This window comes from Anas platyrhynchos, chromosome 1, assembly GCF_047663525.1.
Source record: "Anas platyrhynchos isolate ZD024472 breed Pekin duck chromosome 1, IASCAAS_PekinDuck_T2T, whole genome shotgun sequence".
Classification (NCBI taxonomy): Eukaryota; Metazoa; Chordata; class Aves; order Anseriformes; family Anatidae; genus Anas; species Anas platyrhynchos.
In genome coordinates this window covers 54,910,592-54,935,457 of record NC_092587.1, presented here as the reverse complement: position 1 = coordinate 54,935,457, position 24,866 = coordinate 54,910,592, and the positions used below count along the sequence as shown (strand labels likewise).

Sequence of the window (24,866 nt, the reverse complement as noted above, 5' to 3'; positions counted from 1 at the left end):
CCGCCGCGCCGCCCGCCCTGCCCGAGCCACAGCATCCGCGGGCGGCGGCCGCCCTCCTCCGCTCTGCGCGGGCAGGCGGGCGGGCGGGCGGGCAGGGAGGGGCGGAGGGGGCAGCCCTAAACCCCCCCCCCCCCCCAAACCTCCTCCTTCCTTCCTTCCTTCTCCGCTGCCTTTCCCCGCCGCTGCTGCCAGGGTTGCTCCCCCCCGGCTGAAGGCGTATCTGGCTGGGGCTCTCCCTCTTTTCTCGCTTTCTGCCTTTCGCTCCCTGTCGCTCCCCCCCCCCACCCCCCCACCCTCCTCCCCGACGGCCCCCGGCCCGGCTGCCTGAGCATCCCCGCTGTTAAGCGCCCGGAGCTGCGAGCGCGACCCGCGCTCCGCAGTGAGACCCGCACAAAACTTCACTCAGACGTTTCTCTCCCCAGGAGACGGGGGCAATGTAACGTGGAAGGGTAATTTAGAACTAAGCGTCTATTTCCCTTGTTTTGGCTGTCGCTATTGTTTTTAAGTGCTCGCTCTTCACTCTTCCCGGGTTCGCTGCAAGTTGCATATGTTTTTTTTGGTGTTGCTTGTTTTCCGTCCCTCTGTCTCCCCCTGACCAGTGCTGTGTGAATCCCTGCGTTCTGACTTTCCCTTTGTAGCTTTCTGTGAAATCCCGAAGCCTGCTCCAAGAAGCAGACATTTTGGGAAGATCCTTCACAAGAAAGGGCGATTTCTTATTATTAGTACGATTTTGTTAAGGAAAGGAACCGCCAACCCAAATTCCTTCCCCCTCAACCCTCAGAAAGCAACCCGCCTTTCAGTCCTCATTTCACACAGAAAGACGCAGGAGCTGAATGAATGCAGACTGAAATCTATCGCTGCTTAAGTTTCCTATGTCAGACGCATCCTGATAGTACCGGGAACGTATGCAAAATTGTGCAATGCTAACATCTAAGTATGTCATAATCCTCTCTCCCTTCCTCAGCAGTATCATTACACCAGGTTAATTACATTAGTCACCTCCTGGTTCTATACATGTAGCTGCTCATTAATGCAACAATCATAAAGAAAAGAAATTATCTAATTCTCGATGCTGCCGATTTTCTTTCTCTCTGATCGGATTCATTGTTCAGTGAACAAGAGACCAGAAGGGCTGCTTTAGGTTCACTGCTGTTCGGAGGGGGAGAAGGGGGAGAAGAGCTGAGGGGAGGGGGTGCTGGGAAGTTGAACCAGTTGGAGGGCTTCAGCTACGGTGTAATTTCATAACTCCATTTCTCTCTCCTCTCTTCTTCCTCTCTGGGTGCAGCCTGGGACTGCCCTTTCAGGACATTCTCCCCCAGGACTGTTGGACATGAAAGGCTCTATAGCAAGGAGTGGGTGATGAGCAGCAACGAGGGCACTGGGCACCCTGCAGATGGCTAAGCATTTCCCCCCTTTGGAGGGCTCTGACCAGGCTGCCCTCACAGCTGAGACCAAGATGGGGTGTTTACCAGCAAGCACTCATGGGCTGTGGCATCAGCCATATGCAGATTGCCACTAGCAGGCAGGAAATATCCTAGGGGAGGCAGGAGAAAGGATGCGGTGAAGGGGGGAGGTGATGGTGCAGCTTGAGCCCACCGACACATTGCTGGGGGACAATGACAGTCCCTAGCCTCATCTGGGGGACTCCTGGCCTTCTCCTTTCTCACAGAAGCCAGGAGTTTCTTTCTGCACCCATCTTTCTTTTTGGCAGCTTTGGAGCTGCCAAACAACTGAGGATGGGCAAGGGGGACATGGATATCCCTGTGGGCAGGCTCTCTGGCCTGTTGGCCTTGGATTAAACAAATTTGAGAGGTGGAGAGATGCAGAGAATTCCCCTAAGCTGATGGGAGATTATGGCTCTGCAGAGCCTGCATCCTAGGACCTCTCCTCCCCTTCTGAAAGCTTTCCACTGAAAGAGGGAAGGCATAAGGGAGGAACGAGTCATTCTGGGGGCTCTGAGCTATGCTCTTTTTGTGTTGGTGGTCATTCCTCTCCAAGGCCACCCCAGCATTCAAGTCTTCTAATTCTTAAAAAAAAAAAAAAAAAAGTAGAAAACCCAGGCCAGAAGCCTGGAAGACTCCAAGGAAGAAAAACTTCAGTAGACCATGTCAGCACTAAAATCCATCAAGCACCAATATCACGTATATGGAAGGGAAAGGCGTACTGGAAATTTGTGGAGCTCATAGCTCCAGGGAAAGTGGGCTCCTCAGTTACTCTGTGCTCTTAAAAAAGTGCAACACAGCTCTTCTAGTAACATCACACAAGCAACCTGGGTGGAGTGAGGGGAAGCAGGAAGGGCTCAGGCCTTCTGAAAGCTCGCTTGTCCTTACACAGCAGGGTCATTCAAAGAGGAGAGGGAGGGAAGGTGTGATACTGTTTTTTTCACTTAAGGCTCTCCTGTGTGGCTAAGTGTTCATTTTGTTGTGACAAATTGGAATGCGCCTGTGGATCAGGGTGTGCCAGGCTGCACAAATGGGGTTGAGGAGCTTGCTTCTGCTGGTATGAGTCTAGCGAGACAAGTATGGAGAGCGAGCAGTCACTGCAGAGGTTGTAGACTGGGGCTCACAGGGCACCCCAACACAGTGAGAAAATACAAATCTTGTCTAAAAGACAAAAAATTAATTTAACAAGAAAAATGCCGCTGAAATAGCGAGATTACATATCTTTAAATTTGACTAATCCAGTCAGGTTTCAGAGGATGAAACAGAAGCTGGGCCAAAACAGAGATTCTCAAACCAATATGTGACTGTTGCCTTTATTACATATTTCTACAGATTTGACAAGTTTGACTTCAAATGGCTGCAGCAACAGGGCAGGGGCATGTTTTCCCCAGAGAAGCTGTCAGTATAAAAAGGCCAGGCCTGCAGAGTATTGAGTTCTTTAATCCCTGGCTAAGAGGAGTGGAACCTATGATGGTTCAGTATGTCTTAAGATCAGAACTAAAGGGGGTTCCTGCCTTACACTTCCCAAATTCCAGAAATAATTCTCTTCCTGATATCCTACTTATATGCTCTTAGACCACTCACAATAATCCCTCTACAGTTCTAAATGCCACAGGAGAAGAATGGAACAAAGGCAATGCAAATGCCAGAATGTCCTGTGCGACTGCTTGTGCTGTGGCTAGATGCTGTGCTGAGATTTCATCTTTCCTACAAAGAATCATTAAAAATGATAATACAAAATGAGAATACAGACTGAAAACACTGTGGCAGATTTTTACAACAGTCGCATCTTACCGAATAGTGCAAAACAGAATGACATCTATAGAAGAGTAAGGAGAGAGAAATTAATAGTCTGGAGGAAATAGAGAGATTTTAAATTACATTTTAAATTACTTGAAATGAGAAGCTGATGAGACAGGGAGCCGCAGGAAGTCTGCTTTCAATGGCAAACCAAGAGTGCTGCTATTTGTGGAGAGAAGGGGCAGTGCTGTAGGAAAGAAAGGGGCACGAGAAAGATGCAGGAAGGGAGATGAAGGGCATCAAGTCGGAAGCAGCTCCATGGGATGGTAATGGAACTGAATAGAGTATTTGTGCATTAAGTGCTGCAGTGGAGCTTTTCAGCTCGTAGGAGAAAAATCAGACAGTGATCTGGTATCTAGGAATCTTCATACTGGGCAGGCCATCGCAGAAGGAGCTGCTGTAATGAGATGTAAAAGAGATGGAGTTGATGCAGCTGTTCTGCAGGCAGAGCAGAGGTGTTAATAGACAGATACACCAGCAGAGAAGATGTTAGGAAAAATAAATTGGGGTTAGGGTGATGATTATAGAACTGAAAGCCAATGGAGCAGAAAAGATGGAAGTGAGATATGATCCAGAAAAAGAATTAATGTTAAAGGAATTTCACTGGAGGCCATATATCTGTAGAGTTAAGCAAGCAGGGGGGGTGATCCGAGCAGTCATAACTGGCGTCCAAAGCTGAGGGACCAAAAGTTCATGAGAAACATTATTCACATCATATCTGCATGCTGGTGGTTTTCTTAGACCAAATCAGAAAACTAGTAAACCTAAGACAGAAAATGTAGATTTTTTTTTTTTTTCCCCAGAAAATCACTGGTGGAGAAGGTAGAGATAATAGAGACAGAAATCCAGATGGAAAAAAAACAAAAACACCTCAGTGGTCATCTCTCCTTATCTTGCGGTCTTTTAACATGAGAATCAACATAAAAGACAATGTAAATATCAAATATTCAAATACTATAGGAAATTCATATCTAGCCTAATATTGTGACCAGAAAGGAAGAAAGAAGGGAGATACATGGTACAGAGATCTAATGATTAAGTTGAGGAGGACTCTGTGCAAAAGCAGTGCTGGTGCCACTGTGAGAGCGCATGAAAAGCTCCTGCATTAGATATGAGTGGAACTCTAACAGCGAATAAGTATGAGGGTATAAGGCTACAATACATAAGTCCTTCAGTTTCTGACCTATATACTCTTCTAAACTAAATCTTTTGCAAAAAAAATAAAAAAAATAAAAAATTATTCTTATACACTCTCATAATGCAACATTTTCATCAGTTTGTGGAGGCACTGAAACAAAATCCCAAAGCCCACCAAAGTCTATCCACTGATTTTAGTGAGATCTGGGTACTCTCGTAAATGAATTGGGTACCAATGGTTGTTCAAGGAATCTGTTGCAGATTGAGTCTCGAAGTTAAAACTCCTGTGCCTTCAGCGCAAGGCTCCTTTGTCTCACACAACCTTTTCTTGCATTGAATGGCAACCTTTGAAATGTTTGCTCCTTGAAGATGGTTGGAAAAAACAGTGTCATTTCATGTGCCTTGTGGGTTGAATTCTTCAAAAAGGGAAAGGCTTCTTTCTTTACTTGAAAGAGATAGTGGGAGAAGATTGGGATTTCCAGGATGAATGTTCAGCCATGATGAATTGCTGGGATGAGAACTGTTTTGCCTCTCTTCCTCTTTCCATGCTGTGCTGAGGTTTGTGTGTACAGCAGCCTCCTAATCAATAGGAATAGAAAAGAAAATCAATGCCTGCAACCCATTAACTGTAACAGAGGGCAGGCTGCTAACCAGTCACTCTAGCTGGAATTACAGTATTTGGTAAAGGATCCTCAGTGATGAGATATGAGGAGATATATATATACACGTTGACATGTAAACTTAGTGAATAAGGCTAGCAGAGAAAATCAGTTGTGAGAACATTCCTGTTTAAGACCCATTTATTTACATTTCATTCCTACTCCTTTGTTGTATCCTCAGACACTTTATGTAAACCTTTGTGCGTTTTTTTTCCTTCTTTTTTTTCTTTTTTTTCTTTTTTATTTTCTCCTCTCCATCCATATGCAAAATCAAATCAGGCACAGATTGTTCTCACAGCCATCCATATACCTCCAGCCCTGGAAGCGTATTCCAGGAAACAGGGCCAAGAGGTACCAGGGCCTTGACACCTGGATAAGCAAATACCTGAAAATCAGAGCTAAAGAAAACAAAGGAGAGGAGGCAAGAACCCAAACTGAATCACACATTGTTCACAAGAAGTTGGTGAAAAGAGTATGGCACAGGTTTTGTGATCAGAATTTGCTCTTAAGTCAAGACATAGGTAAAAGGTCTCCGGAATAGATCACAGAGCAATGCGTCTCACTGGAACTGCATGAAATATGGGCACAAGGAACTCAGTCTTGTTTGAAATAGGTCCCTTGTCTATTCATTCATTAACCAGGACTAGAACTCACCCCAGACCTGCCTCTTGTCTCCTGGTCAGAATGCATGGGTTAAAAAAGCCATCATTTCTTAACAAACAGGTACATGAAATGCCAGAGAGGAAATGTGCAGCAGCTGCGGTAGGACTCTTAAAGAAGAAAAAAAGCCTATTTTCAGGTAAACATAGCAATAAACAGAGAAGAGAATTTTAAAGAATAAGGCAAGAAAGAGAAGTTGTTGGTTTCTTTTTTCTGAACTGAAGATTTTCAGAAGCTTCCTGGAAACATTAGTACAGTGATAAATGCTGGAGGAAAGCGAGGCCTACAGTGAAGACGCTCCATGTTGACCCTGATCAATATTCCCTGATATCAGCCTTTCTTCCAGTGTAAAGGGCGCAGATGAAGACAGAGAAGAGGATCCTGTGCAACCTCATCTATTTGGTATTACCATTTAAAGCCACAATTCAGCCTAAACACCAGCTTTTGTCATCTGGTGCTCAGCTGCCACAGAGGCATTGCTGAGGCTTGCTGGACGGGGCAGACTTGCTCTCCTAGGTCTGGTGGTACTGCTGCAGGTAACCCTTCTGCAAACCAGCTATACACCCATCTGTCTTCTTTAGGACCCCCCTGGCTCTTGATCTGTCAAATAGCTTAGGGTGTCAGGGATGGAATATCGAGCTTTTAATTTCTCTGGTGCTCAGTAATAAATCAGGGTTAAGAGAGACTCTAGAAGGAACATCCTAAGGAAAATAAAATAAGTGGTTAAGCTCTGGGATAGTTTATGTTGTCGCTCTGATTTTTCAAATCAAGAGAAGCATGTATCCCAACACCTAATCAGGAGCTCAGTGAGCGGGGAATCTTAGAAAGCTCAAAATCACGGGGTCCCACTGATACCAGTGATAACAGGCTACAGATTTTAATGTGAGGAGGATTTCTTTTTGTAGTCTCACAAAGTCAGGGAGGAATCTTCTGAGATGTGCGTGTTCTTTAGACACCGTTTCAGTGAAAGCCAGCTGGTGCATTGTGACCACAGAGCCATTGTACGAATTCCTCAGATTTGGTTCTCTATTACCATCACAATGCTTTAGGGGCTGCAGTGTGAACTCCTACAGGGGAAGGAGGCTGAACACATTGGATTAAGCCAGTCAGATGCTAGACTGGAGCATTCTGGTATGCGCAGAAGAGCACGCCACGGACAGAAGCTGAAGATGGGTGACATTCCCTGCTTTGGGAGCAGAGGCCTATTTTCAAAAGAAAACAAAACACGTATGTCTATTTAGGCTCCTAACGCCGTGTTTAGACATTGAAGAACTGTCCTGATTTTCAGTTGTGCTGAGCAGTCAGCATCTCATGTTGATTTTACAGAGCTGTATAGGCTCCAAGTACCTCGGAAACTCTGGATGTCTGTTTTGATATCAAGATGTCATTTTAGCAGATTAACCTCCTATAGCAACAAAACTCTTAATAGCAATGAAATCAGAAGTTCCGAGGCCAAATGCTGGGCTCATCAGGACTTGCCACTTTCAGTCATTCACTGCAACTGCTAACCACTTGTGAAGATCTCTGGGAACGGTATGTGCAGAGTTTACACATACTGTGGCAAATCATGGCAAGTGAGGGCTCTTATGCAGAGAAAAATCAACTCCCAGCAGCGCCAGGGAGAGCCCTCGGCTCTTCCAGCTCAACCAGGCCAGGCCCAGAGCCTTGGTGACATCTCCCTGCTGGCTGTGTGGGGCTCCTCCACAGCACTGACCCCAGCAGAGGCTGGCCACACACCTCAGGACATCCCCCAAGGGTCTGTTGTTGTCCACCTGGGCCCCCTGGGTTTGGCAGGGGGCACCGGGAGGTGTACCTCAGCCTTGTTCCCCCCTCCACGTGAGGACAGAGGAACACGCACAGGAGGAGACAGCTCGGAGGCAGGAAGAAGGAAACTGAGGCTGGTTATTCCCTGGGTGAGGGAGGTGGCCGGAGGCGAGCTGTGCAGGGCTTGGCTCTCCTCCCCTGCACTCTTTGACAGGACACTTCTCCAGGTTGCTGGCATCATTTGGGTGAAACTGTTCAGCTGCCATCTTTCCAGTAGCCGGTCTGACGCGACAAACTGCTTCTCTGCTTCACAGACCACTGGGACTCTTCTCTGCAACTGACCTATATTAGTTTTAAGCTTCATTCGTTCTGGCCCGCGCTCCCCTCTCTTCTCCCACATGGAGCACACGCACTGCTCCTCCCCCTCAAACAAACACCTTTATACATCCAAGGACATTGTAAAAATAAAATGATCACAACCTGGCCCTCCGGGAACCTCGGTTTTACAGTTTGTCCCACTCTGATGCCAACAGAATTCACAACCCAGTTCAAAAGAGACAGACAGTGAATGAGAGGAAGCAGGCAGACAGAAGGAGATGGAGGAACCAGGGAGAGATTAAAAGGAGCAAAAGAAAAGAAACAGGGCAACCAGGAGGAATAAGCTGAACCAACAAGGGGAGGCGCATAACCTAGAAGTCTGGAGCACAACAGAGAAGGGGGAATGGAGTTACAGGGAAGAGTGAAAATTTAAAATGATGGAAAGTTGAAGGAAGACGTAAGGAAGGAGATGAAAACAGACATGGCAAAGGACAGAAAAGAAAAGAAATGGTCAAGGTGGTGGTAGAGTCAGGCAGCAAAGCAAGGTGGCGAGTATGACATGAGGTGGAAGAATTACAAAAGTGCCTGTGAATTTGGGCACTGTGTTTTTCATGTCTCCTTTCCCATTGAGAGCGCACTGCAAGGATAAAGGGCAAGAGGGAGGAGAAGAAAATGATAAATAAATGGTTGACCTGCCATCTTAAACAGCTCCCAGCAGCCAAGCAGGCACGCTGGCAAGAGGCAGCCCACAGGTTGCAGATGCTCAGGTACTCTGCAGTTCAGCAGGCAGGAAACAACCTGCGCCTGCACGCTGGCATTTACATTCCCTGGTCCACTGGGTCCCTGCACCAGCAGCGAGCCGTGCGTGCATGGAAATGCTGCCTTTTAGTACCGGGGATTTGTGCTCTGATCTCTGCCCTGCATCCTCTCTCCGGCCCCAGTAGAACCTCAGCCCCAAATACACAAGTGTAGTTGTGTTAGCCTCCCTTTTCCTATGAGCCCCCTCCTGTCCCCCTGCTAAATCCCAGCGCTTGTTTGCGCTGCGAGGCTGCCTCGCCTTCCCACATCTCTTTTTTTTTTTTTTTTTTTCCCCACGGTTCATCTCTAGCTTTGCTCTTTTGCTCCTTCTTATAGCTCTGCTTTATCTCTCTCCTCGCTCCCTATGGCTGTTCTCCCTCCCTGTCATTCACTCAGCTCCCCCTTTGCACAGGCATATACAAACAGGCACGCACGCAATCGCTTTATCTCCATCTCTGTAGTTATCCCGTTACCTATTACCGTAGCGCCTGGCTGACACACATCTCTCTCCCACAGACAATCCATCTCTCTCCCCGCCACACACCGACCGAATCCTCCTGCTTGTCCTTCCTGCTCAGCCTTGCTCTCGCGGTCTCCCCTCACCCCAATTCTTCCGCCTGTCTTTCCCTCCCACCAACCCATTCTTCATCCCATCTGTCCGTCTGTCCCGCTTTCCCCCGGTTCCTCTCGAGCTGACACCCGTGGACCCCGGCGCATCTCCCCTTGCCTGCCTCCCCCCCTTCACATTTTTCATCTCTTTGTGTCTCCTACACACCCAGGCCCACGCTCGCTCTCTCCCATACTGAGAGGAGGCGGCGGCAAAGAATTTGCTGCTGACCGCTGCATTGCTAGGAGGCAAACACATGGCCGGCCTTGTGCAGGCCAGTTTCTGCCTGAGTGCCCCAAGTCACATATCCCCAGCATCATCTCCGGCGCTGGGAAAACAGATGGTATAATAAATGAGAGCAGTCTGATAAAAGGAGGAAAGGGTGCCTGCCTCGGATGCCCCTCACCCGCACGGAGACGCGCATCCGATGTGGGCACAGCTCTCTCGCTCCCGTACCGGTCCAGTTTTGTGCCAGCCCAGCAGGGCACAGGCTCAAGCCTCACACAGATGGGGAGCAGAGGGGTCGGGGAGGGTGGCAGTGTACAGAAAGGCCAATGGTTTTTTCCTGGTGTTGGTTTATAACCCCAGCAAGAGGCATGGAGAGCGTAGAGGAATCGGGTATCAGAAAGGTTGTGGACCCAGGTGGCATTCAGTGATCACCTCTGCCTAAAGCCATCCTGGCAGCAGCCTTAGTTGGGTGGGCATCAACAGCAACGACTCAGTCCACTTAAAAAAAAACATGCCCAGGTCTCGGTGGGTTCAGAGACTAGAAAGGACAGAAAGAGCTGCATTAACCTGCTTGTGTCCGTACCGAAAACATCCCCCTGTCCTCTCCCTAACACTTTCCCATTCCTTGCAGCCTGATACCTCTGCTGACAACAGCAGTGCAAAAAAAGCATGATCTTAACTGTGGGACTCTTTCCCAGCCTCTGTTCTGCTGCCCTCACAAACCGATTTCATGCCTGATGCTTCAACTGCAACCTGAATCCCAACACGTCCTGGCTCACAGTCCCCACACTGAAGCCATCCAACATCACAAAAACAAAGGCCCAGAAATAGCACGCAGTGGTCACGCACAACTGTTAGAGTACGTGATGCTTTGCAAGAATCAAGAGATTAGCAAAAGCAAAGAAAGGAAACCAACACAGAAAAGAGATTCCTCCCATGCAGAGCTGAGGGCATTTTTAATTGTAGTTAGTTTTATTCGTGAACAAGGTGATTTCTACCTGCTTTATATTGACCACATACACATTGCATTTTTCTATTTCTTTTTTAGGTTACGTATTGGTGTTTTGGGGAGGTCTTCTGCAGTGCAAACTGGTCATGAAGCTTTTGTTGTAAAATGTCAATGCTCAAGTTGCAGCCGTAACATCTGCTTGGCCAGGTGAAGTGCAGGTTCTCTTTTCATTTTCTGAATGGATGCGTATAATGTATTCAGGAGGCTGCAGCACAATTATGCAGAAATATTATGGGTTGGTTGTCCCCCCACCCCCTAAAAAAAGAAAAATGTTTAAGCAAACGTATCACCCAGTTTCTAGCAACAGAAACAACAGAATTAATTTGTGTTGTAATAATACAAAGCTCTGCAGGTAATAATCGTAGGTGTCTATTACCCTCCCCTCAGAAGAATTGAACTCAAGCTGAATTTCCAGCATCACTTCACACTCTTCCACCGTTTCTGTAGCCTACCTGCTTTTTCTGGTCTCACCTGAATGTGCTGACTTCAGCCACTGCTCCTCAGAGCAGCGCAGTGTACTATAATTATCTCCCCACATTACTTGTCATTATGGGTTCTCACTATTGCCCTATCATAACCCCAGCACTGACCCTGTCACGCAGACTCTAATTCACCCTGCCTTGTTCTAACGCAGGCCCTACAACTTGAACCTAAACTTATGGCAACCGTTGACCTTACTCGTCACAGCGCTGAATTCCCCAAACCAACCTTGGCCCAGAGATCTGGGCCCTGCCAGTCGATGTTCAGTTATTTATTCTTGCCACCTGCTCTCCAACCTGCAGCACTAGCATGTATCCTCACTTTCCCTCAATGGCTCAAGCAAAAATTACTTTTCCTCCCACTTGATTTCCATACATAATTCTACAAGCGAGGAAAACCCTTAGGCCTTTCCACTCAGATTTCCCACCCTCCCACTCTGCCTCGGCAAATCCCTTGGGCTTTTCGTGAAGGAATACACACCCCACTCTTTCTTACACTCGCCTGTTCTCCGACTGCTCCTGCATTTCCACTGCTCAAGACGCAGCAGCTGCTCAGTTCTGCCTGTGTACCTGCTCTAACAGTCCCTAACTTTAAGTCCTCACGTTGTTTATTTTTCCAGTACTTGTGCAGAAAGATTACAGGCTCATTTCTCCAGCTGAAACATATCTGGCTGGAGGGAAGCTCATCAAACTGACCCCATCCCCGACCCCAGCTTGGCATGTAGGGTCTGTCACATTTCCCTTTTAAACATTGCCAAATTTGGATTTGATCTCAGAGACCAGGAAAGAGAGCAATTCCAGGCTTTTCTTGACAAACAGCTCTAGGGGAGGAAATACGTGAAGCTGTGGCAGAAAAATGAGAGAAAGACCCCCAAGGAGTAAAAAATATAATAATAAGAAAAAATAATCCACAACTCCAAGTCAAAATGAGAACAGCCAGTGTCTGTGAAAGTTACACTGCGGCAAGCTCTGAAGAGCCAAGAGGAGGCTGCCAGGACTCTGCTGGGGGTCTTCTGCCAGGAAATTACACTCTGGACTGAGCAACGTCCCCTTCTCTCAGGGGACTTGGACAGGGAGTCACAACACCTAAGTGCACCGAAAGGAGCAGAGATTGAGGGGCTCTCTGCTTTCTCCCTCCCCCAAGCATTGCTGTTCCGGGTCAACAGAGCCAAGGGCAACTGGCACAGAAGACATTGTTCTCAAGGCAAGATGACAGCAGGAGGAGGAAATGGGATGCGAGAAGCAGAGAGATGATGTGCCCTGAGGCTAAGAGGGACGTGGGGGGGCCAACATGGCCCTTGAATAGCTCCTGCTCAGAATCCACCTCTGCTGCAGAAGGTCCTAGAAATCTCTTAGCCGCAGGACCACGGAGTACCATCTGCAAGATGAAAAGATCACTTGCTAAGAACAAACAGAGGTGGCTATTCCCCATCAAGAAGTGGATATGAGATTGGAAAAGAAAGACCGAGACCCCATGGAGAGAGAGGGGTCCCATAACGGATGGTATCCAGAATAGGAATGTCTTCCTGCTACTAGCAGGGATCTGCCATCCCACTGCTGGCTTTATACAGGCAGATGAGACAACAACTGCAAGCAGTTGCCACCTGAACATCACAGATACAGTAATTATTAAAAGCACAGCATAGTCTTGAGCAGGGTATGGACCCCCACGGGTCTGTGTAAGCACCAGCAGAAAGCATTTGCTGCCTGCAGAACAGAAATACAGTGTTTTCCCTGCTGTCAGCACCTGCGTCAGGCTCCTGCTTTCTCTTGAGATACAGCTCTTAATTGGGATAGATTGTACGTTTTCTGCTGTAGCCCGGCCCAGCTCCCAGTTTAATTGCTAGTTTATGACTTAGCCTGTTTTGTGCTTTCCACACTACTTCTTTCCCCACTTAATCTAATAGAATTATATAAAGTATTGCTTGGAGGACCTCAGGAGGCCACACGGTTTATCCTTCTGCCCCAAGGCAGTATTTCATTTTCAACAGCATCATGTGTCTTTTGCTATCAGTTCAGATTGGCCCAAGATGTATATAGAAGGTAAAGAAATGAAGCTTACCCAAGGGAGTCAACTGGAATAAAAGACTAAATCCAGCCCTTCAAGTCGCCAAAGTTATATCAGAAATAACCCTGGACCAAATGGTGTAATTTATCAGATCGGTTTTCTGAAAGATGTCTTTTCTAAAGTTTTAAGTCTCTAAAATGAATAAATCTCTACAAGGAACTTTTTCACAGCCCCATTTCAGTATATTTAATGCTTTATTATGAACAGCAGTGACCACTCCATTGTTAAGACTGAACAGCTCTTATCACAGTGTGATCAGCTTTGAAACTCCTATTAAATCCCACAATACGACCTGATCTTTCTGCAGTTCTACATCCTGCATTTCGCTTCGTGGTAGAATATGTCTGGCAAAACCAAACCAAACCATTGAAGCATCTTTAACATGACAACTTTACAAAAACAGATTTCCAGTAAAATTTCAGAATGTCAGTCAGCTTCCTGAAGTTCAGTCTTCCATGACAATTTGACTAAAAATTCCACTTTTTAAAAATTTTTATCTATTAATCTCTCTAAGATGAAAGGTAGCCTTGGGAATAGTCAATGGGGAAATGAGAAGGTTTTAAAAATCAGCTGGTAATGTTTCAAGCCATGTAAAGCAGGGCACAAGTGTAACAGGGATTCTATAGAGCAGAAGCATGAGAAATGAGGACCAAAGAAAAGGTAAGAAGGAGGGGCTCTGAGGAGGAAAGATTTTTTTTTTTTTTAATCAAACAAGCTTCTATAAAAGGACTATATATTAATCTCTTACAGACAGTTAAAAATGCTGCTTGTTTTCTCTCCCTTCTTTTGAAATTTCAGTTCTGGTTGAGCTGAGGCTCTTCTAGGTTGTAAACATTCACTGCTGCAGGTGCTCAGCATGCACAGCTGGACAAAGTAGGGGAGCTGTAAGAAGACAACAAGCTTCCTGGTCAGCAGACATGCTTTCTGCCTTCCTCCCACCGTCCTCCACGGTGTCTGTAATTCAGGGAATTGCAAAGGCTATAAGCAGCAAAAAGCATCCTCGCTCTACAGATATGACCACAACAGCTGCTGGCCACAGTAAGAGAAATTACTAATGGCTTCAGACTCTTACTCGTCCTGCTCACCTACTCACTACTCGAACTCCTTCACACAGACACAAAACTCTTTTTCACAGCCTGTCTGTATCTGGCTCCCATGGACTCCACTCACCCTTCACTACTGGTCTCTACAATCAAGGTCAAATTAGGAAAATAGCATCGCCTGCATCATGCTGGTATCGTACAGCACATTAGCCACGAAGGAACAATATATTACGCTTTTAAAATGCATTTGGAATGACTGAGACGGTGATGACCAAACACACCATTTTGACAGACATTAAATCGTGTCAATGTTAGTCCTTGAAACAGTGCCGTAAAATCAAGTTGGGCTACATGCTCTAGGGACAACCTTTTTTCTAATTCTAGTCCTGGCCCGTGGAAGGAAAGAAAGGGGCAGTGGGTGAATCCCTACTGATAGCTAATTAGATTATATGTTTCCTCTCTCAGGCAATATATCTTTCCCTGCATGGGATGCATTTTTCTTCACTAACCTATCAAAAGCAGGTTCCCTATAAATCACAAATCACCTCTGCAAGCACTCCCTTAATGAGATCCTCCAGCTTCTGTGTTCATTTAATAAAACAATGTTCACCGATCTTCATCTTACTGGTGCATTTTGACTATTTATTTGAAGCCATGGGAAGTCTTTCTGGGGCAGAGAGATTGAACTCCCTAGTTAAAGATCATACGGGATTCATTTCATCACCTATTCCCAAGGCATTCATTCCCCCCTACACCACGTCACAGGTGGCAGGCACACCTGGCACGATATTTTCGGTCTGAAAAAATATCCGTCTTGTGTTGTAATCACATCATCAGTAGAACTAGGGGCAAATGAGCTACCAAATCAAAACAAACCTTCTTTGGTTCTTTAACTAGATCAGCACAGCATCCAAAATAGCTTTTATTCTTAATAGGCAGAGGCACTAACATCTGCAGGCAAACCCCTACTCAGCCCATGTAAATAAAGAGACAGCCCCCAGAATTCACAAGGCAACCCATGTACAAGAAGGATGCCAAGACAAGTCAAAAAGGGTGAATCTTCTAGTGACCCTAAATCCATGGAGGAGTCCTCCTTATTTGGAGGAAGTAAAAGCTTTCCTAACTAGTACTATCATATTTTCCCAAGTGGCTTCTTGAGGGGGAAAAAAACAAGCAAACAGAAAAAAAATTATTCATTTTCTTTCCTAGAGGGCTCAGCTCCTGCTTAACCCCTTTAGCTGGTATTCATGCTCCCTAGCTAATTCCCAGCATCAACACGCTGTTGCCAATGAAATGAGCCCAGCTGCTATTCCAGATTCTTGAGGTGTTTCATAAAGTCTGCTACAACATCTACAGTCATATTCCTAGCACTGGGCATAAAAATGGTTATAAAATATATAAAAGTCTTGAAACACAGATTCCTGAAAAGCCTGCCTGAAAAATCCCTCAGTGTTTATTCTCCATGAAAATCAGCCTCCCTTGCCCAAGGGAGGCTAATGTAATTTTAGGAGTAGAGAAAGGTTACGGTTTTGAGCTCCTCAGTGTTAGGCCCAGCTGCAAAGCAGTGCCTAACCATGAATGCTTTCACGTACTGCATTAGCAGATATTCTTACAGAGGTGACATCAATGCACCACACAAAAGAGTGTTCTCTCTAGGCTTTTGTCCTTTCTGATACAAAACTTCCAGCCAGACATGGCTGAATCAAAGTAACTTAGCTAGGTTGTTTTTCATTTACCAAATCTTGCTTCCACTAGTGACATCAGAATCATGGTCTTTGCTCTGAAATTCAAGGATAGGCAGGGAAAGTTTAACAATAAAGATGAGTCTGATTCTAGTAAGAGATTGAAAACTAAATCTAATGAGAACATGGAATTGAAAAGCTCAGCTGACAAGATGAAAAATGACACAAAACCACATAAAATAACAAATGCATGAAGAAAGAAAGATAATTTAAGTCTTAGATTTGTCCCTGGAATAAAAGAGGTATTCTTACTATATGACCCCATTCTGCAGACACGCCAATTTGGATGTGACAGTAGAAGGTCCTGCTTGCTTCATCAGAGGTAGCTTCTTCAGAAATCTTGTGACCTGGGGCCAGCAGAGGGCACTGCATTACCAAGTGACAGTGGTACAGATGCAAGACAGACAGCTCCTGCCAGGCAGAGAAAGCGAGCCTCATTGAGGAAAAGAACCAGATACCACCAGTTAGAAAAAGATATTAGTCATCAGCCTACCAGTGCTACAAACGATATGGGTAACGCTGTTAAAATAGGCCTCAAACTCTGGGCGCCCCCCAGAAACACACCTAAATCCACCTCAATCACCGTATATCTGAGTCTCCATGTATCAGCTACAGGGCATAGGCTTCCTACTGCAAATGTTTTTCAAGTAGTAGGACCGAGGCAGCCCTGTCCTGCAAGGCTGGGTTGCTTAAGTTGAAAAATATCCTGTCAGCTTCCTCTCTCCTCCTCCAAACCTCTATATCCTTGTTTGTAGCAGCAGGAAGTCTGCTGAGACATGAGACAAGGCACTATCAAAGCAAAAAGCTGGCAATTTCCATTCTGCCCTCCCCCTTTTACTCCCCGCCTCCTCCAACCTACCAGACTTTCAGTGAGCAGAGAACCAAGTTAGAGGACACAAAAGGAATGCTGAGGTAGCAACTTCATTAGAATGTCTTTCCACTTGCTTATTTCTAGTTTATTTTGAATTACCAGAAGATAACCATGAGGGAGCAATCATCTTTTTTCTTCTCTCTGTATCCCAGTCCGCAGGATTCTGGGCCCCAGAAGAAGCTCAAAAGCTAATTAAATCATTCCCAGTCACGGCCCTCAAGCTAGTGAGCGAAAGGTTTCCACTTTCTCTTTGTACAGTTGGTGGAATGACTTTGCCAGGATGTGGAAAGGGGCCTCAAAATTTCTCATCTCCTTCTGAAAAGGAAACAAGAAAGTTGTGAATGACAGATGGGATAAGCATTTTACTATTTATGCTCTAACAGCTTCACAAAAGACAGCTTAAAACTGAGGGTGAGTTAGAGGACAAATAAGCAGAATTCAGCCCCCAGTTATCTTTCCTCACCTGAAAGAGGAGAAAACTTTACAACACCCACTTCCACAGATGGTGAAAAGAGCAGATACTCACCACTGACATCTCACAGTATTCCAGGCCATGCTTGTCAGCCCACTCCTGTGCTTGTTTCTGCTCCACAACTCGACGACCAACCAGATCTGTTTTATTCCCCACTAAGACACCTACAGAAAAAGAAGAGAAACAAAGGAAAACCAGAAATGATGATTTGTTAGTAATAAACGTTGGAACATTTGTAGAAGTAGCTGATAAAGTCGGAGGCACGGATAACAGTCTAAAACTATCTAGAAAAGGTTCCACTAAGGCATCATCTCAAACATCCTCATGTCTTATCTGAGTTGTGACAAAAGCAGATGAATCGGAGGAAGCCATGTCTGCACCTGCCTTAAAATAAATATTCCATGCCACATCTCAACAGGAACAACTGCTGCCATACAAAAGGGGAGCAGACAGCAAGAATATCACCCCCTTCTTACCTGGGATGTGCATTCCAACTGCTTGAGCCCTCAGCTTCTCCAGCCACTTGGCACAGTTGTTGAAAGATTGCTCATTAGTGACATCATACACAAGGCACAGGACGTTTGGTTGCTCCCACTGCACAGCAAGAAAGGAACGTTGTCAGCTCTAATGAGAATGATGTGGTCAACAGCCAGCCTGCATCTGCATGGCAAACACAGATGCTGAGACAAAAATAAAAAGCCTAATATACAGGAACCCTATGCCCAGGCTGAGGTTTCACATCTCTGTTAAGTTGATTAACTGGGTAGGTGGCAGCGAGAGTGGTGGTCTTGCTTTCCTTCCCCATTCCTGTCTGTGTGGTCCTGCTCCTTTACTTGTACCAGCTCTGGCACTCATCTGATCCCTGAGGAAGCTGATTCTTCATGCTGAATCAGTACAAAATTAATCCTAGGGAAAAAAGTAAAAAGGTTTTCTGCCAGTTTGAGAAGCTGAATCAGCTTTCAGAGGGGTCCCCTGCAAACGAGATGTGGTGCAAGGGCAACAGTGCAACTGCCTCTTGTAGAGCAACGAACCATTAGGTTGATTCTGCCATCTTATCAAACTTGGCATCAATTAATTGATGCTACACCTTTTCAAATGAGGCAGCACAATGGAGAACTGTAAAGGTAAGGACAGGAATGAGTGAAGGAGAAAAAAAAAAAAAATCAAGGACAGTGTTATGCTCAAGGACAAGAATGTGTCCTGTTGCAAAGACATCACTATAACAAAAAAAAAAAAGAAAAAAACAACAACAAAACAAAACAAAAACAACAAACCACTGCTGGAGTAGCAGCAAAATAGATGTTTTTTTCTAAGAAATAAAAATAACTTTAAGCAACAGCACACAAATATTGCCAGTTATATATCCCTATTTCTTTTGTGAGAAAACTGAAGGATTATCTGCCTGCTTTCTTCCTGAAAGTATTCTAGTACTTTTACAAGTTTCAGATAGGTAGAACAGGAAGCATTGGCAATTGAAGTAATCGCTCCCATTTATGTTAAAGACAAAGTTTGCTGTATCTGTCAGACTGGGGAGTTCAGATCTTCAAAGCAAAAGCACTCCTTTGGAAGGAGAGGACTGTTACATAATACTTACCAGTTTCTCCAGCATCTCAGAAAATAGATCTTTTCCTGCAGAGTCAAAAATGAAGAATTCCTGAAAGCAGAAGCAGAGAGAAGGTTCTTGCCAGGAATACCGCAGCGTAGGGCAAGTTTTTGAAGGTAAATACTGGAACTTGCCATTCCTGCATTTTGTTCAGTACAGCAGTCTCACGTCCCTAAGAGACGAGCTGCCTGCACTGAGCATTCCCAAATTCAGACAGGATGAGAAAATAAATGGCTATTTTTCATGAATAAACAATAAAAGGATTACCTCTGGGGCCCTGGGTATGGTTTCTGCCCCTACTGGAAGCAGAATATGTGTAGTGAGGCAGTAAGAAGCTAACCTGCACTATTTATACAAAACGATACACAAGTCCACATCCCAGTAGTGGGACCGTAGGGCATTAAGGAAAAAAATGGATGAGTCTCAACTTCCAACATAAACTAAACCGAACATCTTAAAAGACAGAACAGAGACCTAATGATGCTGGCAACAGCTTTGGTTTAACATGCCCTGTTAGATGTAACTATGTAAAATATATTTTAAGATTAAACTAACCCCGGAGTCTCAGCACTTGTATACTACCAGTCTCATTTCCTTAATGCAACTTAATGGCCTTATGAACACGCAGTGCAATCTTACACTAGAACGAGATAGAAAGTGAGGCTTGAGCTCCGGATGTCTCTTTCTGACCCAATTTATGTCACAGAAAAACTCACCACACTATCACTTGTCTCTGGAACGGATACAGCCTTCACCAACAGTTCAATGCCCGTTGTCTGTCAAAAAGAATCAGGAAAACAAGGTTCAGAAGACTTTTTAAGAGCCCTTCCAACTGCAGACCAACTACACATTGGACCGAGGCAATTCTTGTGAATCATTACAATTCCATCAAACAGGCTGAAGGGAACTCAGCAACACTCCTCATAGCTCAGGTAACATAGTCCTGCTTACATGTCAGAGCTGTGTAGATTTGCTCAAAAGGAAAAAAAAAAAAAGATGCAGCAGTACCAACATCCAGATCTTTGCCTGTATCCTAGGGTATTAGCTGGTATCTGTGGGGCCACATTTACTATCACATTGCTGCTCTACTGCATGCCTTAGAACGTTTTGCACCAACCATGTGATCAGCTAACATATGGGACTGAGATTATTCATGCCTCTTCCACCTTTTATCTCATTCTGCTTTGTAGCTTGTTTGTTTGTTCTATTTCTATCCTTAACTTCTGGTTTCCATCTTTATTTCAATGAATAAACATATTTTAGTTTTTTTCCCCGCACTCATATTTTCCTTTTTTTACTTTACTTATATTTACTTTTATTTTTATCCTGCTTCTGATTAGTCATCACCATTGATTCTCTCACTGAAAGACTGCAAACTGTATCCTCTTCATCTGGGAACAGTTTCTGTAGATTATAATTATCTTGGGGCTGTGCAGCACATCTTCATGTTTGCATAGTGATAAGCACACTGTCCACATGCACATTTAATAGTTGGAATTAAGAGCTTTTCTCCTTCAGCAGTGCTTTTTCATAGAGCATTCCCTAAAGGGGGAAATTCTCTAACACCGCAAAAGCTTGTGAAAATATTTGTTCCGCAGGAAAATTATAAAAATTAATTGATTTATTCTGCATTGTTTCAAAACCAGCACCCACTTAATGTAAAGACTTACATAGAAGAACATTACACAGTTTCTCTTCAGAATCTAAGGTGCAAGAGAAAGAAAACCACATAAGACCCACTTTGAACACCTCAACGTAAAATCACATTATTTATTTTGCTCTAGAGCTTCTAATTTCTCTTGTGTGACTTAGAAAAGTCATCAGATAGCAGTTTGAGCCTGTTGTGTCATTTATGCCTACCAGTGTGTAGTTCTTCTGAAAATGAGCCCCATCACTGCGGAACATCTGGGCCAAAGCACTCTTCCCCACAGCTGGATCACCTGAAAAAAACAAAGATAAAAAAAAATAAATTGTTAATCTTAGAGAATCTAATTTTCCCTCATTTCTATTCCTATCTTATGCCATAAGAACTTGGGCACTGCAAATCTGAATACAGGCAAGATAACTGTCACGAGAAGCGCAAAATAATCTAAAAGGCACTACCTATGGGATGAAATAAATATTGCCATTACGTATATTGTTGCTGATATCAGATTTCTACTCCATGAGTAACAGTAAAGGGTCTCCAGATCAGGCTTGACTTGCTGTTTGTTCTACCCCATAGCCTTTATCAAAGAACTCAGATGTTCCAGATATAGTGTCATACAGATAAAAACATACCAGGCTATGGGAGACTGGGCTGCACAGGCTGATTTCTCTCCTTGGTACACAAATTTCCACAAATTCAAATTCTTGTTATATAGTGAGATTAAGGGAGAGACAGGTCATTTATATACTACAAAGCTGTTTAAGCTGGTAACATTCCTCGATGAACTCTTCTTGCTGACCCTGCTAAGTGAGCAACTCTTGCTGACTCAATGCTGCCGGTGGCTCATTAGTTGCATCCTGGGCATAACAGAAGCAAATGTCACTTGGCTGGAGAGAAAAAGCCTGCTGATTCATCCCTGCATGGAAGGCAAACCAAGGGGCTTTAGAGTTTGCTCTTCTAGAGCTAAGGTTTACCGATGTGGTTTGCATAACACTTTGGGAAGCCTTAGATCTGCCCTGTTTGGGTCGCTGTTACAATCTTACTCTCTAAGACCCAAAGCAATGGCAGAGAACTGCGGAATTCAGGTATGCTCAAATCATTCCATGAAACATAACGTTATCCTTGCAAAACAAAGAGTTAACAACGTTCCCTGAGGGCTTACCCTCTCTTCACATATCCTTTCAGCAGCCTGGATGGTTCAAAGGGACAGAAACCAGGAATTAAATATCTCAGTGTTTGAGCTTTATCCTGAAAGGAACATTCACAACAGCCAAGCATGGGATACCGACCCCCCACGTCACATTGTTAATAAATAAATCCAGAAAGGGGTCTATTTTGACCCTATTACAGCTTCCTGGATGAGGCTGTGAAAGAGACTGGGAAAGCTATCTTCTGGCATGATACTGTAGAGTAGGAAGGGTATTTTGGAGAGCGCCAATTGCTCCTAGATCCATTAACTAAATGCAGTTCTTGTTAAAACATTTTTAGCGTGCTTGCTTACTTTGAGCTGAGTTGGGCTCATAATATTTAGACAGGAAAATCTGGTAAATCAGCTTGTTTGTTCCCTGATCAATCCAAGCTTGTGCTGAAGACAACACTCTGTTCTGGGTGGAAGCTATTCTGTATTTCAATAGACAATTAGATCTGTCTTTGTGAAATGAGTTAGAGAAGCACACATTGCTCAGAAGTGCGCAGGCTGCCTTTATTTTCATCACCCAGTACAAATTCTTACCTAATGTGTTACTTTTCTTTAATTTGACAGCCCCATTTTCCCCCCTCTTTTATTCTTCTTTGCCATCCTCTTAGCCCATTATATCGTTACACTTTCTCAAAATAAGTTTCCTCGCCCTTCTCATTTAGTTTGGTGTCATCTGCAAGTGCTGCATCCCACAGCTTTTCTTCCACCCATATTTCCGTTATTCTGCCAAAAACTGCAGTGCGTCTGTAAAACGCCTGCTGCTGACAACTACCTCTTTACAAAGGAAACCCCTTCACAGTGTCTCCACAGTAAGCTCAAACAACATCTTTGGCTTTGTGTCCGCAAATTACCCTTGAGATAACATAGGAATCGCTTTCTATTGTCAAGTTAAAGGTCTCTCTTTTGCTAATAAAAGCCCTTTTCCCCTCTGCTGTTCTCCTTGACCTCAGTGCAGCTCCCAGTACTGTGATCCAGTCTATTCTTCATAATTTCCTTAGGTACACAAGCGTTTCTTGCTCTACCTCTGATGTTTTCACTTCTACCACTGTAAGCGCATTCTCTTGTTCCCTCCAGGTTGTGGCGGTTACTCATCGCTCATATCCATTTCATTATAGCTCTCTCTTCTGGAAGAAAGAAGTCATTTTGCCAGGTATGCTACATTAATTTATTATTTTCAGTAATATACGGATATTATCCTAGTACTTAGGAGCACTGCATACGGAACAAGACATTTCTGTTGTTTGTATTGTGAATAGAATTGAAAACGCAGCTCCAAACCCAATTGGATTTAAGCACATAACTGGGTAACCCAAGGAAAAGCTACGAGAATCTAGACTTGTCATGGAATTGGCCTTTGATAACATTAAACATCAAGACCTGAAAGACTTCAGCAAAGCCTATAGACTGGGACCTGAGAACTTCCACAGCGGAAGGAGTGTGCAAGTTTCAAGTCTACAAGACAGGCCACGGTACTGTCCACAGTGATCACAAAGAAAGAGCTGGGGGAATAACTGCTCTGCGTTTGCTGGCTTTGTGCAAGCTGATGGTCATCTGTTTCTGATGGGTATAAAAAGAGAAGGCAAAGGCTTTATTCTGGGTGAAAGAATACGGGTTTGGAGCCAAGAGCCGACACCCACGTGTTGCCTGCAAACAAAAGGTTTAAGGTCTTCTCTTTCGGGTCTTCTGCCTCAAACTGCGCAGAGCTTCCACGAAGAGAATAATAAATAAATAAATAAACAAATTTTTAAAATAAATAAATAAATAAATAAATAAATAAATAAATAAATAATTTTTTTTTGCCAGGTTCCAAGCCACTCGGGAAGAAACCATCCCCTGTGCGTGCAGCCGAGCCCCCAGCCTGACAGGACAACCCCACAGCCCCCCCCCACAAACCCTGACAGGACTTTTCCCTCAGGGCCCACCCCCCCCAAACCCCTCGGGGCCTGCCCTGCCCCAGCCGCCCAACCGCCCCCTCCCACACCTCCCCCGCCCTGGGGCCGCCTCCCCTCGCTGCCGTTCCGCACCGGCGGCTCCCCGCGGCTGTGGCGGCTGGGGCCGGACCCACCTGCCAGCAGGCACTTGGCGCCCAGCTTCACCATGGCCCCGGCCCGGCCCGATCCGGGGGAAGGCGGCGGCCGCCCCCCGCCTCTGCCGCGGCCTTAGCAACGCCGCGGCCCTAGCAACGGGGCGCCCCGCCTCCTTCAGCATTCTCCGATTCAATTGGCTGTGAGTTCTGCTCATCAAGGCTACCGCGATTTGCTATTGGTTGGAGGGCTTTTCCCGCCCTCCGAGCGTCCTGTCAGTCAAACACGAGTCCCCGCCCCTTTCGGGGGAGGTGCTTTAGTGGTGCGGATGCGAGAGGGTGATTTCTGCCTAGCAACTGTTACGTTTTCAAGGGCCGGCCTCTTATTGGGTAGAACACAGCGGACCGTACCATCTAGCCGAAATTAATCCACAGGGCAGGCGGCATAAAACACTAAAAATAAGAGCAAAAAACTATATAACGGTGGTTTGGAAGCACACGGAAGAGAAAAGAAAAATGAGAAGAAAGGATAAAACCCTCCATTTTCTATCTCCCCCCCTTCCCAAACGAATGGAATCTTCCGTGCAGGAGCGCCCTCACCCGCCCGCCTGGCTGAGGCTCTGCCCGCGCATGCGCATGACCGCACCTCCCCTCAACGCTCCCATGCCTGAGGGTGGCTCTGCGCATGCGCCCAACGGCTGGGGGCTCGCGCCCCTGGTGGCCGTTGCGCATTCGTTTTTGGCTCTGAGTTCAAAGGGGGCAGTTGGTTAAAAGTGATTTTTTCCCCCCAAATTGTTTTTTTTGGTGTTGTTTGAACCTCAAAGTAGTGTGCCTGTTTAGAAGGCAGCTTTTGGGTTCTTTTCTGGCGTGAGTGCCCCATTTTGCACGTTTGTTTGCCATAAGTCCTGTCGGACAAGCACAGAACAACACTAATCAGTACCTGTAGGAAAAACAACTCAGCCTGCTATATGCAAATGAAATTAATTGCTTTTCCAATTTGATTATGAAAGGGCTGTGGTGGGTGATGACTGGAGAGAAGCGTGATGGGATCAGTTCTGGGGGTTCCTTTAAAAACAAAATAATCCCTGGTATTATTATTCCCTTCAGTGTTTTCTTCTCCATCACTGAATCCTCCCATCATGTAAAAAAAAGTGTGCTTTTAACGATGTTCTCCATCCCGTACATCTAAATAGTTCACCCCCTTCTCATCTTTCTTGCCATCCTCTCCTTCCTCCAGGAAACCCGCTCATCTCTGCCCTGCTCTGTTTTTTTGCAGTCCTTGCGTTATCCTTTGTCT

At 45.3% G+C, this 24,866-nt stretch overlaps 1 protein-coding gene across 8 annotated transcripts; it reads right to left on the bottom strand.

The window, feature by feature from the left end:
• Positions 1–2,727: 2,727 nt before the first annotated feature.
• On the bottom strand, positions 2,728–23,764 carry IFT27 (intraflagellar transport 27). 8 transcript variants are annotated; one of them, XR_003495033.3, is made up of 9 exons: positions 23,612–23,674; positions 22,569–22,670; positions 20,561–20,640; positions 19,417–19,476; positions 18,692–18,751; positions 17,574–17,691; positions 17,152–17,261; positions 16,725–16,940; positions 2,728–16,187 (listed from the first exon to the last, which is right to left on the bottom strand). XR_003495033.3 is itself a non-coding variant. In XM_072037930.1 (8 exons), the coding sequence occupies exons 2-8, from the start codon at positions 22,636–22,638 to the stop codon at positions 16,842–16,844; spliced, it is 597 nt and encodes a 198-aa protein (XP_071894031.1). In that variant the 5' UTR covers positions 22,639–22,670; positions 23,612–23,674; the 3' UTR covers positions 16,685–16,841. The 8 variants fall into 8 exon arrangements, 3 of the variants coding, with proteins under 3 accessions (XP_071894031.1, XP_027305914.1, XP_071894055.1); XR_003495031.3 differs by having other exon boundaries at positions 2,728–16,165; XR_003495035.3 differs by having other exon boundaries at positions 2,728–10,677.
• Positions 23,765–24,866: the final 1,102 nt, after the last annotated feature.

What these genes read in the sequence shown, in the direction of transcription:
- IFT27 (XM_072037930.1), bottom strand. Translation starts at nt 22,638, where the DNA reads ATGAGTAACCGCCACAACCTGGAGGGAACAAGAGAATGCGCTTACAGT. An exon ending in TTCAGAAGAACTACACACTG is followed by an intron (nt 19,477 to 20,560) that starts GTAGGCATAAAT and finishes TCTTTTTGACAG; the next exon opens with ACAACGGGCATTGAACTGTT. An exon ending in AATACTGTGAGATGTCAGTG is followed by an intron (nt 16,941 to 17,151) that starts GTGAGTATCTGC and finishes TTTCCTTTTCAG; the next exon opens with AAGGAGATGAGAAATTTTGA.